The sequence below is a fragment of the Halichoerus grypus genome, chromosome 5, assembly GCF_964656455.1.
Source record: "Halichoerus grypus chromosome 5, mHalGry1.hap1.1, whole genome shotgun sequence".
NCBI classification, from domain to species: Eukaryota; Metazoa; Chordata; class Mammalia; order Carnivora; family Phocidae; genus Halichoerus; species Halichoerus grypus.
In genome coordinates this window covers 16,386,737-16,406,051 of record NC_135716.1, presented here as the reverse complement: position 1 = coordinate 16,406,051, position 19,315 = coordinate 16,386,737, and the positions used below count along the sequence as shown (strand labels likewise).

Here is a 19,315-nt window from a genome sequence, read left to right as displayed (position 1 = left end):
TTTAATATAATTAAATATAAGTTTAATATAGAATTATTACAATTAATATAATTTAATGTAATTTAGTGTAAAATTAATATAATTTAATATAAAAATATAATTTGATTTAATACTTTTACAGTATAATTTGAAAACACACATAGTAAGCACTCAGTAAGTGATAATCCCACAGCCATTAAAAATATTTGAATATTTAATGAGTTGGATAGTTGTACAAGATGCATTAAATGAAAAAAGAAGGTAGAAAAAAATCCCCTTTATGCAAAGTACATGTTTATATGTATCAGAGACAGAGAGAGTCAGAGACAGACAAAGAAACAACGACTAACATAGGATAAAAACTAATGTGTTAGAGCAGTGATCAACTTTTGGGGGATGGAATTATGGAATATTTTTCTATGAATTTCTGGTTTGTGTACATGCTCTAAATGCTCACAATTAGCAAATATTCTGTAGTAGGGAAAGGTTATTAAAGAGAGAGAGTTAAATACTCTCGTACTGGTATCTTATTTTCCATAATATTCACTCATTGAAAATACTTCGTTGAGAGCCCACTAAGGTCTTGGACAGTAGCTACAAAGACAGGAAGACTTAGTCCCCTACCTGGAGGAGTTTAGTGGACTCAGAGGGAGGTGAGTTGGGGGAGGAGGTTCTCTTCGGCAGACCCACGCTAAGGCAGAGGAAAGCTCAGAGGACAGGCACATAGTCCCCAAGCACTCAGGGAGTAGACGAGATGTCCAGCAGCGAAACACCTGAAACTGAGGCCTGGAAGTTATATATTGTAGCTGTGCCCTGTCTTCTACTGACTACTACATTGGGGACCTTGAGGGCACCAAACATGTCTTGGTAATATTTGTATCCCCAAACCTAGTACATGCTAGTGATCCAATGTGGTGCTGGTTGAACGACTAGTGAGTAAATGAATGAATGAATGAATGGGTGGGTGAATGATGCGTGGTGATGGATACTAAAGCCCTTCCATAACTATCAAGGGCATCTCTTCACAGGCTCCCTGGAAATGAACCTCAATAGTTTCCCCCGAGCAGCCAAGTCTGCCAAAGCCTGCGATCTCACCAAGTTTGAAAATGCAAGTGAGGAGAACAAGATTTCCATATTCCAGCAAAAGCGTGTGCGGGGCTGGTGGCCTTTTGCTAAAAGCAAGGAACTCACAGTAAGTGGCAGCTGTAGGAGACAGGGTTGGGGGGCAGACAGGGGCCATCATGCTCTAAGTGAATCACTTTGTAAATGTCAAGTGCCTTGAAGTGACACGGAACACTTTAAGGCAAAGTTTCTGCTGAGAGGCAAGAATTTTGAAAACTATAAATGCATTAAGCTTCTGTATTTCAGCATACTTGATTAAATAGCTATGTCAGGGTGGTTTTCTAACCTCTTAGCTTGAATTTATGCCCCTGGCATTATTTTTTTTCCCAACATTTCTTGAAATTATGCATTAAGTCTTAACTAATGTACAGTTTTAATGGAACAACCTCATCCCCTCACCCTCAAATGCAGGACTCCATTTTAAAAGTGATGCAGACTTTTAAAACTTCCTTGAGAGGGTGGCAGCAGAGAGAGCCATTTCCCTTTTTCCCCGCATTGCCAGCCTGGTCCGTGTGGCACATGCTGTGGGCGCTTAGTCCTTTCACAGATATTGGGAAGGAAGTTCTGCAGCCTTCTTAGTGCCCCTCCATAAGGGAGGGCGGATAACCCACATGACAGGCAGGGTTGAGAGAAGGGAGTTCATTGGTGACCCCTTTCCATGCTGCCTCCTCCTCTTGGTAGAGAGTATGTTCTTCCTTCTGCTCCTGTGCTTAGTGGCAAAAGCATACCCGGTTGGAACCTTCTGGTCACACCTGGTTCTCTCTCGCTGCTGTAGGGGCCCAGTGTGTGTGTGAGGCAAGGATTCCCTTTGCACCTGCCTGGCCTGACTCCATGGCATCTAGTTTTATTATATTTTCTGGAAGGTTTTCTCTTCCTGCCATTTTCAGTTGAACCTCCAATGGGTAAGGTTGGGTCAAGAGAATGAGGCCACAGTCCTCATGGGCTTAGCACATAACAGATGCTCAATCAGTGAATTGATTGATGAATGGGTGAATTCAGCAATGAAGTCAGCATGGCCTCTACCCTCAACCAGCTCAGAGTCCAGTGAGAGAGACAGATGTGTCTAGTCGTGCATGCAATAGTCAATGTATAAATGACACAGGGAAGGAAATGAGAGGAGGGAGGGACCTAATTCTCTCCGAGGATGTTGAGGAGTCAAGCAGAGTATCAGTTTTTCAAGAGCAAAGGCTCTTGAAAAGGCATTTTCTAGATGAAGAAGAGGGTGGATATCTACCTTGAGTAGAGGAACCATGAGGAGCACAGCATGGAGTCATGAAGCATCCCTGTGTGGAAGGCTGGCTGCCCACTGGTCAGAGTTGCCAGAGTGCAGCACGAGGTCGGGACATGGGGGACTGCCAAGCCCCAAAATCCAAATTCATGTCTTTTGATATAATTCCTGTTTCTATAAAATCATCAATAGTAATTATGTATGCATGATTATGTAATGGCCGTCGTCATTTATTACACTTTTATAGCCCTTTAGAGTTTGCCAAATATGTTCAGACTTCTGTTATTTCATTTGAGCCTAGTTGACTATTTTCTGTCACTTATTTCTTTCTTCATTTCATGCCACAAATATTTCTTGAGCATCTGTTAAGTGATAGGTCCTGGGAATAAAATAGGAGTAATAACAGACATGGGTCTCTGCCAGCATGGAGCTTACTTACAGTCCAGCATCCGAGACACACACACACATGTTGAAGAGTTTGGATTTTCTCCTCGGAGCAATGGGGAATCACTGAATGATCTCCAGCAGAGAGGTGAGGGGATCTGGCTCACACAGGAAAAGTAATCCCTCATTGCTTATGTGGACAATGAGTTGGAGAGGGTCACAACTGGAGAAGGAGAAGAACGAGGCAGAACTGTAGGAAGAAAATGATAAAAATGTGCCTGAAACATAAACCCAGAGAAGAGTCTCTTTTGAGAAGGACAGTTGGGCCACTGTGTCAGATGCCCCTGAGTGGTCATATAAGAAGCAGAGAAGTGTCCGGTGGATTTAGCAACATGGAGGTCACTGGTGACCTTTTGGAAAGCCTGGGTGGCTCAGTTGTTAAGCATCTGCCTTCGGCTCAGGTCATGATCCCAGGGTCCTGGGATCGAGCCCCGCATCGGGCTCCCTGCCCTGCAGAAAGCCTGCTTCTCCCTCTCCCACTCCCCCTACTTGTGCTCCCTCTTTCGCTGTGTCTCTCTCTGTCAAATAAATAAATAAAATCTTAAAAAAGAAAAAAGAAAGAAAAGTAGTGTTGTAAAGGCTCATAGCAGCACTGTTCATAATAGCCCTGAAGTGGAAACATCCACATGTCCATCAACTGATAAATGGATAAACAAAAGATGTTATATCCATACAACGGAATATAATTCAGCCATAAGAAGGAATAAAGTGCTGTTACAGGCTCCAACATGGATGGACCCTGAAAACATTCAAGTGAAAGAAGCCAGTCTCAAAAGACCACATACTATATGATTCCATTGATAGGAAATGTCTAGAATAGGCAACTCCATAGAATGTAGATTGGTGGCTGCCAGGGCTGGAGGGACGGGGAATGGGGAGGGACTGCTAACCAGTACAGGACTTGTTTTCTGGAGTGCTAAAAATGTTCCAGAATTAGTGCTGCTGACTGTACAAGTTCGTGAATATACCGAATTCTACTTTATTGTGCACTTTCAAAAGATGAACTTCATGGTATGGGAATTATATCTCAATATTTAAAAAGCATTGTCCAGGGGAACGGTGAAGACAGACATAGACTAGCATGCACTATGGAGCAAGTGGGGAGTAAGTTAGCAGAGACAACATGCGTAAACTCTGAAAGCCTTCACAATTCCATCTTTCCCTCCTCCCCCCAAACCGCACCAGCCGTCCTCATATGCTAGTCCCCAGCCACTCCCTGTTCCCTCCCACACCGCTCCTTTTCTAGGGACTGGTACTTCTGCCTGGAATGCCTTGATTCCCTTCTTCTCTGCGAAATCTCCTCCTCCTTAAGGATTCTGAGACTCTTTTCGGCAGTCACCTCCTCTGGGAAGCCTCCCTGATGCCCTAGGCTGGGATAGGCTTGCTTGCCTTTATGTTTCCATTGTTCTTGTGACACTGATTTGTAATTGTCTGTATACGGCATGGTTCTGCTGTGAGTGGCCTGAGTCCAGACAGTGTGCTTTCTCTTTCTGTCCCTTTTTGGAATTTGTAGTGTCTCATGTGGTGTCTGGCACATGGTATGTGCCCAGTAAATTTTCATTGCATGAGTCAACAATTAAGACATTGACCCTACCATCAAAGATATTTTATGATTTCCTTCTCTTTTTATTCAGTGTACTGAACACCTGGGAAGGGTTCAACAAATAGTCTTTGAGAACAAACACATCAGCACACATTTCTTTTTAAGGCTAAGTGTCACAGTAGAAACCAGAGAAAAACGTACCAAAGAAATGAGAGAGAAGACAGGTAGATTTTAATGGTGGGAGGTTCCCAGGGTCCAGAAGACAGGTTGTTTGGGGACATGTGGAGAAGGGATGAAGGGGTGTTTAGGCTGAGACAGTATGTTTTCCTAGATTGCATTAAGTATTACAAAATGGTTAAGACTAAAGAATGTAGAAGCAGACAGCTTGGGTTTGAATCCTGTCCTCTCCTGACTAGCTGTGTGACATGAGGCAAGTTACGTAACCTCTCTGTTCCATCCACTTCCATTATCTATAAAATGGGGATTGATAATACATACACAATTCATGGGGTTTTAACAGATAAATGAGTTAATATACATGAAGTGTTTAGAACCAGGAAAAGAATGAAGACTACCCAAATGTGAACGGGCTGTTTATTCAGAGCGGGCTATGACAAGAGAGTGAGCCACCGTCACTCTGGTTTGGTAGAGATTCAAAGGCAGGGGAGTAGGGAAGCTTTATAATGAAAAAAAGGGAAGATTTCAGGTTCGTTCTGATTGGAGATTGTTGGCAGGCAGAGTAACTAGAAGGGGGGCATCCTATGTGAGAATACGGGGGCGGGGCACACAAATTAGGGAATCCGCCTCAAATAGGCAACTTGGAACCAGGCAGCTGCAGAAACTGGGAGAGAGGGGTGATGGATGTTTCCATTGCAAAGAGATGGCCCCCTGGTCTTTGGGAAAGGTGGGTCCTGGGTATTAAAGACAAAGGGCCTATCTAGTATCCCAAAGGATTTATACGCATTTCAAAGAGAAACAAAAGGGCTTCCAATTACATTTTCTAAAGTGAAGGCTCTTAGAAAAAGGAGAGGGAAATCTCTTCCTGTATTTTCCCCAGGAAAATTTAAGCTCCTTGTTTTTAATTTGGTTTTGTCCTTACACATCCTAGAGGGAAAATGAGACTTGACTTCATCCCCACCCACCCGGCAGCCCCCCACTCCCTGGTGTGACCTGCAGCAGCAGGATGCCTCGCGTCCATCCTCTTTCCCTCCAACGAACCAGTAACCACAACAAGGAAGCCAGACCGGCAGCCTTGTCTCAGGGTGGCAGTGAGTTGGATGAGCTGGGAGTCAAGTGGCGTCATGGAAAACCTCAGTCAGGGTCTGCCACCTCCTGAGGTCCTGCCATCTCCAAGGCTCCGTTTCCACGTCTGTAAAAAGAGTGGGTTGGACCGGGTGCCCCCAAGGTGCCTTTCCGGTACGGACACCTGCTGCTACCGAGCTCCCCCACGCCCCACCCCCGAAGCCAGCACTCAGGGGGTCACAGTCCTGTTCCAGGCACCAGGCAGCCAGCAGGGATTTGCTTACTGCCACTGCCATGTGCCCAGGCTTATTTTTAAAGCTGCTTATCTGTACCCCCAGGCAGTGCAGTTTAGACATCTGCGTCACAAAGCTCCTAGTGTGGAATGTGGCCATGCTTATAGTCAGGGAAAAACAGCTCCCGGTGGGATTAGCAAAGAACAGGTACCCTTGGGACAAAAGGAATACGTATTGAACAGGTGCTTTATGAGACACATTGCAGTAGGCATTTTATATGTGTTATCCTACTAAAAGCAACCTTTAAAGAAATCACTACTTTAGAAGATGAAGAGCAAGAAGTTTCTTGTACAAGTGAATCCCATTAATTGACAATTAAATAGCCCAGCTAAGTCTCAAGAACATCAACAACTAAAATTAAAAGGGAGGTTTCTGTGCTTCTGGTCTTGGGTGAAAAACCCTCGTCAGTAGCTACTGTGGGTCCACACTCATAGCCCAGGCGGTAAAGGTTCAACAGTGAAGGAGACAAATTCCTGGCCTCGAGAAGCTCACAGCTTAGCTGAGGAGGTGGTAGACACACAGATCGTCTAAATAGTATGTGGCAAACTCAGAATCTCTAGGAGCAGAGTGGGTAAGTATTTTCATGTGAAGATTATCTTAAGACAGAGTAGGTAATATACTTTTATAGGAAATTTAAAAGACACGAGAGTATAAAAGGAAAGAAATAGCACCCACATGTGCACCACCCAAAGAAAGCTATTGCTAATGTTTTGGTTGAGCCCAATTTATGTAGATTTTGGTTAATTTTACATGGTAGTGATCATGCCATATTAAAAATAGTGCCTTTTTTTGTTTGGCTTGGCGTTCTAATGAGCATTCCCCTACGTTATGTTATCAATGTTATTATCAACTCTTTGTATTCTCAAAATAGAAATGCTAGTTTAATCATTGTGTTTTTCCTCAACATTTATTCATTTAAAAAAGTTAAAATGTGGAGAAGTTGAAAGAATAGGACAATGATCAACCCTTTATCCACCACCTAGATTCAACACCTGTTACTATTTTGCTGTACTGATTTTGTCTATATACGTGAGTATATAGTCTCTCACCTCCCCCACCCCCCGCACACATACTTATTAGCTGAACCATTTAAGAGTAAATTGTAGACATCCCAACACTATTCCCTATTTAAAAAAAAAAAAAGTAAATTTGAAGATCCAGTTGGCTTTATTAAATAATTCATGAATAGGGCAGCATCCCATCTACCAAGTAAAGGGGAACTCCCCCAAGTTAAACAAAAGGAAGGTTTTTAAAGGCAAAGAGAGGGCATAAAGAAAGGAATTTATTAGCAAAAAATGCATTATTTGGGACAGGTGCCCTCCTTAGAGGAATGAAAGGGTGTCTATCAGTAAATTTCCAGGTTGAAATTCCATATTGGCTGACTAAAGTTTAAATTCCTGGGTGTGGCCGGGGGAGAATGCAGTTAGAGTAGGTATTAAGTCTTGGATTGTTGACATGGGGCCTTAATCTAAGTAACTCCGTCATGGGCCTGTGGTTTTCTTTTTAACAATTCCTGAATACTTCAGCGTGCATCTCCTAAGAATATGGACATTCTTGTACATAACCACAATGCCATCATCACATATAAGAAGTTGATAATGATCACCTAATCTGATATCCACACCATATTCATTTCTCCATCTACAAGAAGGATACCCTATTACTCTCAAAATGTATTTTATAGCTATTTCTTTTTTCAAAACAAGATTTAGTCATAGTTCATGTGTTGCTTTTGGTTATTTTGTCTCTTTGGCCTATTTTGTTTTAGAACGGTTCCCCACCATTTTTTCCCCCATGACAATACCTATTTGATGAAACTGGCCTCACTTGTCCAGTTGTTTTCTCATGATGTAACTTATCTTATTCTCTAGACCCTGTATTTCTTGTGAACTAGAAGCTAGGTGTAACAGCATTATCAGGATCAGGTTAAACATTTTTGTTGAGAATACTTAAGACCTGGTACTGTTTATTTCATACTGAATTATGCCAGGAGGCACATGCCCTCAGATGGCCTCACTAATGGCGATGCTGTGTTTACTCACGTGATCATGCTGGTGACCACGAGATCTCTTCATTGTAAAAGTACATTTTCCTCTTTGTAATTAGCAAGTAACCAGTGGGTGAGACTTTGGCACTGTGGGAAATCCCTGTCCTGCCACCACCTTTCACATAATGATGATTGTAATTAAGTATCTCATTGGTGTTGCAAAATGATTTCTCTAATCCTTTCTTCCTTCTTTACCCATTCCTTCTTTCCTTCCATCCATCCATCTCTATCCATCTATCTTTCTATTATCTAGCTATCTATCCACCCATCCATCCACCCATCTATATATCCCTATCATCTATCTGTGTATCTATCATTCTTTTTTCATTTATTAGGAAGAGATTTCTCTCAACAAATGGAAATAAATTATAGTTACCACCTCCTCAAAAAAAAAAAAAAAAAAAAAAGACAGGATAAATGTTTAATTCTATCAATTACCACACTGTAGAATCAAGAATTGGTACAAGAGGTACCTCCAAGGGTGGTAAATGAGATTTTTTTTCTCTTGCATTATTCCCAGTATCACTATGGACTTCTGGATTTAAAAATATTTTTTCTAGCTCTATTCACTGAAAGGACCTAGAAGTAAAATCACCAAGTAGCAAGAAGACTCCTAGCATCTGGATCCTGGTTTCTAAGTACCGATCTCTACTGAAAGAACCAGGCAGGCATATTTGGCTGACTCCAGGTCTAGGACAGATAGAACACAAGATGGGCCTGGGACATATCATTGTGACAAATAGGACAATTTGAAAATCTGACAGAATAATGACTGTGCTTTGCATATTAAGCTTTTTCTGAGTTTTGAATTATTTCCTTAATTTATCTGCCCAGAAATGGCATGTCTCAGTCCAGAGTATGACCATATAAGGTAATATACACACTTACATGGACATTATATGTATGCATGCATATATGTGTGTATGTATACATGTGTGTCCCTCTTCCTAAGAGACTTTGCCAGGACACATCCCCACCATTAATGTATGAGAATGCCTTATACCAGTGAGAGTTGTGTTAATAAGCAATAATTATCACTGAAGAAGGCATATCTGACCTAAAGCACCCGCATCCCTCCCCAGGGCATCCACTCTCTGGGCTCAGTGAAGTTCGAAGCCCATAAATAACACACTCAGTGCAACAAATCCAGTCTTTTCAGGACCTTTCCTGGTCATTTTCTTCCATCCATAGATGTCATTAGGTTAATGGATAGTCTCTCAAACTGTCCATTTTTCTTTACTAGCTCTGATTTAAAATTACATTTGGAGGACATTATTAGTGTAAGACCTCGACTTGGTGCTTGGTTGAATACTGATGATTAAAATAAAACTGGGAACACTCTGTGTGGAGAGATATAGAATGAGGAGTGGTATTTATCAAAATATGTCAATAAACCCTTTCCTCCTGGGGCCTGTGTGATATCAGAAAAATGCTTTGTGGCGACTCAAGCAGGACAGTGAAGTGGGGGGCGAGGCCCTTCATGGTAATAACCAATGACACCCGTGTCTAGGGCGGAATTCATTTCTCATGCTCTGCTTCCCATTTCTTTGCATTGTCTTCCCTGGGTGTTTTCTATATGGGCAGATGTTTCCTATCGAATTATGTGTTTCCATCCATGAAATAGTGTTGAAGGTAGCAACTATAATCTCTTTAAGAGTTTACTGTTTACCAGGCACTAGGTTGAGCACTGTATATATGTTATTTCATTTATTTGTCAAAGCAAATCTGTGGGGTACATGCTATTAACATCTCCAGGACAGTGAGACTGAAGCAGGTAACTCAGCAAAAGCCACACCGCTAGTAAGTGGTAGAGCCCAGTTTCAAATGCAGATCTGTCTGCACCAAATCCTATTCACTCAACTCTTACGCTATGCTATGCTACGTGGTAATAATCCTTAAACTACCCAAGGTCATCCGTTAGATGGAAGCCAGAAACATATCATAAAGCCATGTTATAAGGGCCATGGCAAGGATAATGGAGCTTCTCTTGATCATTTCAAAAACACATTTCCTCACTGTTAAATATATACCTTGCTTCTTTTCTTCCACAAAGAAGGGCCTCTTGGGCACAGTTAATAGCAGGGGATGGGGTTTGGTGTCATAGTATCTTGGCGCAAATCCTGGTTTTGTAACACAAGTTAGCAAACATCATCAAGCCTTGGTTTCCTCAGCTGTAAAATGGGAATAAGAATGTCTACTTTGCCAGTTGTCAGAAGGTTGAAATGGAATGACGTATGTGTGAAGCACCATGCAAATTCTATAGCACTGTGACTGAGCTTATTAGCAAGCAGTGGACAGCAAAGAGGCAGCTGTGATCCCCTTACTCTGGTCCTAACTTACCCACTGTTGATTATTGTCCTCTCTTCCAAACATTCGGGAGCCCAGCATTTGGTTAGCAACTCTTAAGCTGACTCTCTTTCAAACACAGAGGATTTAGATGAGGCTCCTAGCGTATAAATATACTGCTCAGTAGAGCTTAGGTCACCTCTGGAAGACCTCTGGGAATCAGCCCTTTTTGCATATTGGAAACCCTTCTGCCTTGAGTTGTAGGCTGGCCTCTTGGGTTTCTTCCAGCCCTCAAGCTTTACAGGGTCTCCTGCCTTTCATGAAACCTAGAAGTAGAGCCAGAAGTTGCCTTAAAGCACATCTGGCCATTTGACAGGTATGGAATCTGAGGCGCAAGAAGACAAATGCCTTCAAGTGGTAATTATGATGACAAGCCAATCATCTCATGTTAGGGTTAGGAAGGTCCTTGCAAATCTTCTAGTCCAACTATCTGGCAAATGCATGAATAAGTTGGGAGGCAGCCCACTATCATGGAAAGAGCATGAGCTTTGGCATCATACGGCCCTCAGTTCAAGTTCTAGTTGGTTGGCTTATTGCCTGTGTGACCTTGGGAGAGTTATTTGACCTCCACTGCTTCATTTTTCCATTGATAAAAAGGAGACCTACCTTGCTTGTTGCTGTGATTTTTTGACAGATGAATTGAAGGAACATAGGCAAAGTGAGCATTCAATAAAGCACCGCAATTATAGTTAGAGTAATAGTACTATGACTCCACTGTTGATAGAGGTGGAGTGGAGTGGAGTGACTAGACGGGACAGAAGCTTTGTGTTCCTTCTTTCCTGGTTTTCAAATATTCCCCGAGTACCTGTATATGCAAGTCATTACCTATAGGGCCAAGATTTGTCAATAGGAAGGAGAGACTATATATATACATGTTTTTAAGGAATATTTCTGGATCGTAGGACATGTAATGTGTTCTGAGTTGGGCCAGGGTTGTAGTCTAAAGAATGGATGAGACCCCCTAGATTTGAACTCATGACTTCACTTGTAATATGCCCACTGCATTTCTTTACTAATTCAGACAACCATGCCCCTGCCTCTTGTCTCTGGCTTCAACCCCACTCTAGATACACGACTCCTCTCTAATTTCTCCCATGATTAGATTTTCATGGTTGCCAGCAACCATCCTGGCTGCTAAGAAGTCCTAGCTTTTGGTGGGGGTGGGGGGAATAGGTAAGTTAACACAGACTCACTGGTTCATCAGAAACTTTAATCTTTTTACTGGGGTAGGAAATCAGGTTATGCCCCAACCACATGTAATTCCAAAATGATAATCATGGGTCTAAAATATTTCCATGATGCTCTAGTCCCCCTCCAGTTCTGTGTCCCTCCTATTACCTTGAATCTCAATCCACAAAACCAAAGAAGCAGAGAGAAGGTCTTCTTCACCAAGAACTGGAGCTCCAGGAGATCAAGGATCCTATTTTTCTTAATCATTAAGTCCCCAGTGTCTAGAACAGTACCTGGCATACAGAGGGTCCCTAAAAGTAGTGAATGACTGAACGAACAAGAAAGAGCGACCCTTACCTTTTGCAGCCATCCTGTCTCACCCTTTGACAACCCAAGACTTATATCAGTGCTAATAACGCACAGAGCTCTGAAGAAGCACATGACACAATTTTCAAACCAGAAAGCCTGCTTCTTATTGAAGGAGAAGGAAAGAGAAAGTGCAAGAAGAGAAGGATAATTCTGAAACAATGTGTGGAGACAATAGAAACAATGAAGGGTGACAGACAAGCCATTTGGCAAATGTAGGGTGCCACCCACCAATTTCCTCTGGAGAATCATTGGCAGAGAAAAAGGACTGTAGCTGATTCAAAAGGGTTCTGTCACTCAGGGAATTCGTCCCCTTTCTAATTGCTATTGAGTTTCTATAATCAGATATTGATTGAACGATTATAAGTGAAAGAGCACAGGCAACCAAGGATATGTGTGTCTATGTGTGCAGGTGGGACTTCTTTCACAAAACTCAACAGCGACATCATTTCAGAGCTTTTACTGTTCATCATAAAAATGGCTTCTCCCAGAACCAAAAAGATAACATTTTTTCTCAAAATAGAGCAGCAGGATAGTCAAAATACTTCCTGGCGTTCCCCCACACTGGATACTTCTAGAAGGTTGGCATTGCTCCCAGCAGGTCTTTGTGACTAGAAACTGAAACGTTTGTCTTTGTGCAGGGCAAGGTTGAAGCTGAGTTCCACTTAGTGACAGCAGAGGAAGCAGAGAAAAATCCTGTCGGAAAAGCCCGGAAGGAGCCAGAGCCCCTGGCCAAGCCCAAGTGAGTGGGGTTGGGGGTAAGAGCATGGGAAAGGCCCTTTGTAGTCCCCAAAGCAGGGGACTGGGCATTTCTCTAGAGGGCCCCTCTGGGAGGACTGAGCCACAAGGAGGCAGCCAACAGGTGCCGTCCAATCCAGCTAGCTTTTTATTGCTATAATTGAGAAATATTCTAAAAACAATATAGACTGTTTGGAAAATGGAGAGGGTACTTTTTTTTTTTTAATGTTTTATTTATTTATTCATGAGAGTCAGAGAGAGAGAGAGAGAGAGAGGCAGAGGCAGAGAGAGAAGCAGGCTCCCCGCCTAGCAGGGAGTCCGATGCGGGACTTGATCCCAGGACTTGATCCCAGGACCCTGGGATCATGACCTGAGCCGAAGGCAGACGCTTAACCATCTGAGCCACCCAGGCGCCCCTGGAGAGGGTACTTTTCTGTAATACTGACGCATAAGCATTTCTAGAATAATTCCATATATTTTTTCTACTCTTTTTATGTGAATATGAATGCTACATGAATTTTTTCTACTTGTTTTTGAATCAGGCATACACAATTGTCTTAATGTTTCATTTATACTGTGCTGCAAAGTTTTGCTTTGTTGCCATAGTGATCAGAATTAGAATTTTTTAATGCCTGTGGAATATTCCATACATTTGGTGCCCATAATTGACTTGGTCATCACCCCGTAATTGGATATTTAATTTACTTCTACCTTTTTCCATTATTGTAATATGATGAAAATATTTCCCTTTTATAAATTATTACTTTAAAATAAATTTCCGGGGCGCCTGGGTGGCTCAGATGGTTAAGCGTCTGCCTTCGGCTCAGGTCATGATCCCAGAGTCCTGGGATCGAGTCCCGCGTTGGGCTCCCTGCTCCGCAGGAAGTCTGCTTCTCCCTCTGCCTCTCTCTGTCTCTCTCTCTGTCTCTCATGAATAAATAAATAAAATCTTTAAAAAAAAATTAAAATAAAATAAAATAAAATAAATTCCCGGAAGTAGAATTACTAGAAGTGTTGCCCTGTTCAATTTAATCCATGGTTACATATCAGTTAAAAAGTAAACATATGTGGATATGAAATGTGTATAAAAATTACTCTTTCAAATTGTATTTCTCCTATTCTTCCTGAGATCTCCAGTGTCTCAAGATGAGTGGTCCCTTCTCTATCATAGTGTTAGAAACATAATGGATACTTACTTATTCATTAATTAAAAATTATTTGCTGAGCTCCTGCAATGTGTACCTACTTAAAAAAAAAAAAAAACCCAACACTTTGAAGAACATCGAAGAAATCTAAGACATAAGTTCTATCTTTTAAGAGCTTCCAATCTGTTTAGGGAGAACACAGACTCATAAAATAGTTAACAGAGTATAGAAGACCGATATGTTAGGTCCAAAAAGGAGCTAAAGTCAAGTGATAGATGAGATAGGAATTTGGAAGGAGGGGGATCTTTATGGACCATGGTGGTCAAGGAGGACCTCATGGAAGAGGTGGGGTTTGGGGAGCTGATCAGGGTTGGACGGATGGAGTCAGACTTTCTTTTTTTTTTTTTTTTTTTTAAAGATTTTATTTATTTATTTGAGAGAGAGAATGAGAGAGAGAGAGAGCACAAGAGGGGGGAGCAGGAGAGGGAGAAGCAGACTCCCCGCTGAGCAGGGAGCCCGATGCGGGACTCGATCCCGGGACTCCAGGACCATGACCTGAGCCGAAGGCAGTCGCTTAACCAACTGAGCCACCCAGGCGCCCTGGAGTCAGACTTTCTTCAGACCAAGCTTTAAAATGATGCAGGAATCATCACCCAGAATGCTGGATTGCTCCTGCTTCAAGGCAACATGGACTTCTCCCATTCCCAGGCATCTCCTTGTGGACCTCTAGAAAGCGGGAGTCATAAATACTTCCTGAGGTCTGGAGAATCCCATGTGTTGACATCATGGCCCCTTTCCTGATTTTTCTCTTGCTTCCCTTGCAGCCGCCCAGACACCTCCTTCTCCTGGTTTGTGAGCCCCTTCAAATGCCTATACCACTTCATCTGGAAGAATTACAAAAAATACATCATCATCGGTTTCATTCTGATTATCCTCATCATCTTCCTGGTCCTCTTCATCTATACCTTGCCTGGAGCCATTAGCCAAAAGATCGTCGGGGGCTCCTAGAGAATCATGGAGGACCGGGCCCCTCCTGTTCCACTAATCCTCTCTTCTTCCTCATCTCTAATACGGAAGAGCATGCGCTCTGTGTAGGCACTGTGTTGGGTGCTAAGAGGATGAACACAAAGGGCCCAAGAACCAGTCCCTTTGTCTAAGGACAGATCAGCTCTTCTTGGAGGAAATGGGAAAGGAGCCTCCCCTCCCTGCTCCAACCCCTGCCACCACCTTTCAAACTCACAAGCTTTAAGCCATGTTTTCGCCCATGGACAGCATGAAATGATGACTCCTTTGCCTCAGAGTAATCAATGGTGACCTCAGATTGACTTAGGTGAATGTTTTCTTTATGTAATTGGTTTTATTCTTAGAGGTCTAATTCTGGGTCTGAGATTTACGGGAAGTGCTTTCTTTTAAATAAAAATTTTACAGCAAATAAACTGAAAGCATTTTTAGCAAATTACTAGACATTCAACCTGTCCCATATATCTTAACCTTGTTTAATCCTTACAGTTTATAGAACACATTCACTTATTCAGGCTGTGAAACTGTCTTGGAGAAAACTTTTTATCACCTAAAATACTTTGTTGTTGAAATTCCCATCTAGAGATGAGATGTTGCTGGTTTTCCATCAAAGTCAACACTTATAGAACATGTTCAATAAAAGTAATGAGTTCTGGAGCAATCCACTTGGATTTATGCTCTATGGCAATTTCTAAGTGGGAATTTTATAAATATGAAATATTATTTTGTGTATGTGTATTGGGGGGGTGTACCTCCATAATACCAGTAGGAATTCTCTTTAGCCAGATATATAAGCCCCACCAAATATGGTGTTCCCATAGACCATGCTATGAATGACCATGCTTGGCACTATTCAGCACTTAGTCTTACCACCATATGTAGTAGGTACTATCGTGACTCTCAAGCACGCATTATTTTCAAAAGTAGTCCCAGAAATAATATCCTATGTACTTGTCAGGTGGGGTCAAGTTTTTTTTTTTTTTTTAAAGAAAACCTTTGATTTTCTACACTGTCTAGATCTGCCACCCCATCTAAAGCAGGGAGTGGAAATGAGCAGCTGGTGTTCTCAGTTAAAATAAGGAAACAAAGGAATTAGAGTGTTTGGCCTCATACACAAATAAATATGGCAACCATTTCTTCTTCCAAGCATGAGGGGCCATTTGGCAGTATTGAGGAGGCTGGATTGGGGATCCCCTCTCAACACCAGAAGCACCTGGGCTACTGTTTTCTTTATATCTTCTTGCACATATGTAACTCTTCTAAAATGAAGGATATTTACTTCCACATGGAAAGTCATTCTAGAATATTCCTGGTTGATCAAAATAAGATTGAAGCATGGGCTGTGTGATTTTAGACTTAGTGTTGTTCATTGAATTCTGGCCCTAGGTGCTCACTGCCTAGTAACTATAATGCCCTATTTTCCTGAAGTGATGAAAAATAGAGCATTTATGGCATTGGTGACGTTTCCTGGTGGGATTAGTTACATAAGCTGTGCTTTTCCTTGCTGTGGAATCACACGGGCACCAGAAATCGTGGAGTGAAAAATACTTGAGGACATGGAATGCATACATTGAATACATTGTAAGTGAAAAAAAAAAACATACAAGTTAGAAAACTATGTACAGCATGATATAAAAAGAAAACATGTATACATGCATAGAGATAAAGCCTGGGGGAATATGCCAAAAGGTGAATAGTGATTATCTTTAGGTAGCGGTATCTTTTTTTTTCTTCTTTTCTATTTTTCCTAGAACTTCTAAAATAAATATGTATTATTTTTAATGTAAAAATTCAGTAAATAAATATAGATTTAAGTGTGTTCATTTAAAAATATTTATTGAGTGTCCCTTATGTGCTGGGCAGAGGGATGCAGGAGAGACAAGACAAACCTAGACCCTTCTCCATTGATTTTACATTCTGGTAGCTCCTCAAGGTCTGCTTTATCTTCAAGTTATGGGGCATCCAAGAAGAGCACTGAGCAAGGGATGGGTTTCATGGATGAGGTTTAAGAGAAAGGACAACATACGTCAGTGGTGTCATTCAAAAGGAAAAGAACACCATTATTTTAGGTTAGAATTAGAAATAAGGTATACTTTCTGCTAGATTTTGGACAGTAAAATGATGTTAACTTTTGACAAAATAATGCACATTGTTCCAATTCACCAAAAAAAAAAAAAAACTAAAAATTGAAAATCCTTCAAAGTTAAATAGAATTCATCAACTTGGCTTTGATGCCAAAAGATGTCCGAACACTGAAAAGCCTTTAGCAGAAGTATTTGAAACACTTTCAGATCAGATGGCATCATAAGAAATGTGTGAGAAGAAGTGGCAAGCAAGGATAATTTTGGAATCAGCTATGTCTGCTGTTCTATACATAGGTTATCACTTATGGCCTGTCCTGCATGTAAAGAAATAAATAAAATAATGTTCTAGGCTTAATTTTGCAGCCCTGGCCCTAAAGACATTACAGATTAAAAATTTAAAAACTTAAAAAGCAAACAACCCATCTCCCAAGAAGTTGCCACGAGTCCCTACTTATGGTCTTAAAAAAGACTAAATTTATTCATTTGACAGATTAGAGTTTTTCTTTCAGCTTAAATCTGTTTCACAGCAGTTCTATTTATTTATTTTCCACAGTATTTGAATCCTTTCCTCCAAACTAAGCAAAACAAAATCAATACCAGCAACAACAACACCACCAAACAACCCACAGAAGGCTATCCAATTCTGTGTTTCCAGTAGTTGAAACATTTGGTACCTTCCTTGCTCTTTCCCTTAAGACACACATAAGTGGAAATTACAGGATTGACTTCACAGCTGGGGCTAGTTGGTATTTATTCATTTAAAAGATAATTGTTGAGCTCCATCCTTGTTCCTGGTGCTGTGATCAACAGTGGGCACACAAAAGTACACCATCATATAAAGTAAGTCTCTGCTCTAGTGGAGCATAGAGTTTGGTGGAGAGAAGACACTGATGAAATAATCACACACAGATAATTACCGACTGAGGGGCTGAACAGGGACAAAGTATTGGGAATGGAAAGAGCATCTCATGGAGGGCCCCCACTCAGTCTGGCAGTCAGGAGGACCTCCTGGGGAAGGAATGGCTGGAGGGGGAAGAAGAATAATGAAGATAGGAAGAAGAGCACTCCAGACAGCGAAGATAGCACGTGCAAAGGCCCTGAGGTGGCAGGGAGTGAGGCACATGAAGGAGTCTGAAAGAGGATGGGTATTATAGTGAGAGACAGAGGGTGCCGAGGTGGAGCTGGAAAGTCATGTAAGGGTCACATCCTTAAGAGTCTGGGTCTTTGTTTTAAAAGCAATGGATGACAAAGGATTTTTAAGCAGTGGAGAGGCACGATTAGATTTTTATTCCATGTGGAGAGTAGATTGGAGGTACTATAGTCCTCCTCCCAAGACAGAATGGTTGTTTTCACTCAGTAATGATGGCAGAGGAGGGAAGTGGAGGGATCAGAGATTATCTCTTTAAAGCTCCAGGGTGGTCTACTGGGGAATTTGGAGTCTAGTATTGACGCTGCGTCATGCAAGTTGTGTGACCTAAGGCAGATAACTTTCCACCTCTGAGCTATATTTTCCTTGTCATATAATGGCATTTGTATATGTGGTGACGAAAAATCCATGGCATATTCTGGTGCAAAATTAACGTGTTAGTGGATCTGTTCTGTAGAGAGTTTGCAGGGATGGATTGACCTCAGAGCCAGATTGTGAGGGTCTTTGAATGCCATGGCAGAAAGTTGAACTTATGCAGCACAAAATGGGGCCCCCTGGGAGGGTTTGAGCAGAGAACTGAAAAGAACAGTTCTGTGTATTAGAGAAGTTATTCTGTCTATATATAGCGCATGCTGGATTGATGAGGATGAGATCCAGGGGCAGGGGGATGTCTTAGGAAACAGTGGCTAAAACCCTGGAGGGAGATAAGAACCCATGCCAGAGCCAAGGCCATGGGGCTGGAGAGGAAGAGCCAGGTTCCAGTATGTGGGTGAGGTTCCCTCCCCACTGCCCAGGCACCTGCCAGAGAGGACAGGGAAGTCTGAATCCTAGCCGCATCATTTCTATCTGGGCAGTTCGCTTAACCTCTGAGTCCCTTTTCTCACCTGATACAAAGGAATTACTACTATTTGACGAGAATGGTGAAGATTACAGGAAAGGCGTGTAAAATGTTCCACATGTGCCTGGCATGAAGCTGGTTTTCAAAGGTTAGCAGCTCACGGCACAAACATTTCTATGGGCAGAATCAACAGGACGTGGAGGCTAACTGGATAAGAGAAGTGATGAGGGAAGAGGATCAGGCTTAGGCTTTAGAAATGTTCTGGCACATGGACTAAGACACTTTTCAGCCAGGGATACTACTGAGTGTATGTTTCCCATTGCCGCTGTAACCGATTGCAACAAACTCTGCGGATTGAATTGATCATAGAGGCCAGAAGCCCACCAGGAGCTCACTGAACAAATATCAAGGCGTTCGCAGAGCTGCCTTCCCTCCTGGAGGCTCCAGGGGAACATCTGTCTCCTTGCCTCCTCCAGCTTCTAGAGGCTGCCTGTGTTCCTTGGCTCGTGGCTCCTTCCTCCACCTTCAAAGCAGCAATGTTCTCTGCGCCTTTCTTCCATAGT

The 19,315-nt window shown here is 42.1% G+C and overlaps 1 protein-coding gene across 1 annotated transcript in view; it reads left to right on the top strand.

Annotated features, from left to right (window-relative positions):
• FER1L6 (fer-1 like family member 6) overlaps positions 1–15,223 on the top strand; it is a 108,718-nt gene extending 93,495 nt beyond the window's left edge. The window contains exons 38-40 of the mRNA XM_036116664.2: positions 1,008–1,171; positions 12,422–12,522; positions 14,488–15,223. Of these exons, the coding sequence (XP_035972557.1) occupies positions 1,008–1,171; positions 12,422–12,522; positions 14,488–14,671 (449 nt within the window). The 3' untranslated portion in view covers positions 14,672–15,223. The remainder of the gene's footprint in view (positions 1–1,007; positions 1,172–12,421; positions 12,523–14,487) is intronic.
• The last annotated feature ends 4,092 nt before the right edge of the window (positions 15,224–19,315 follow it).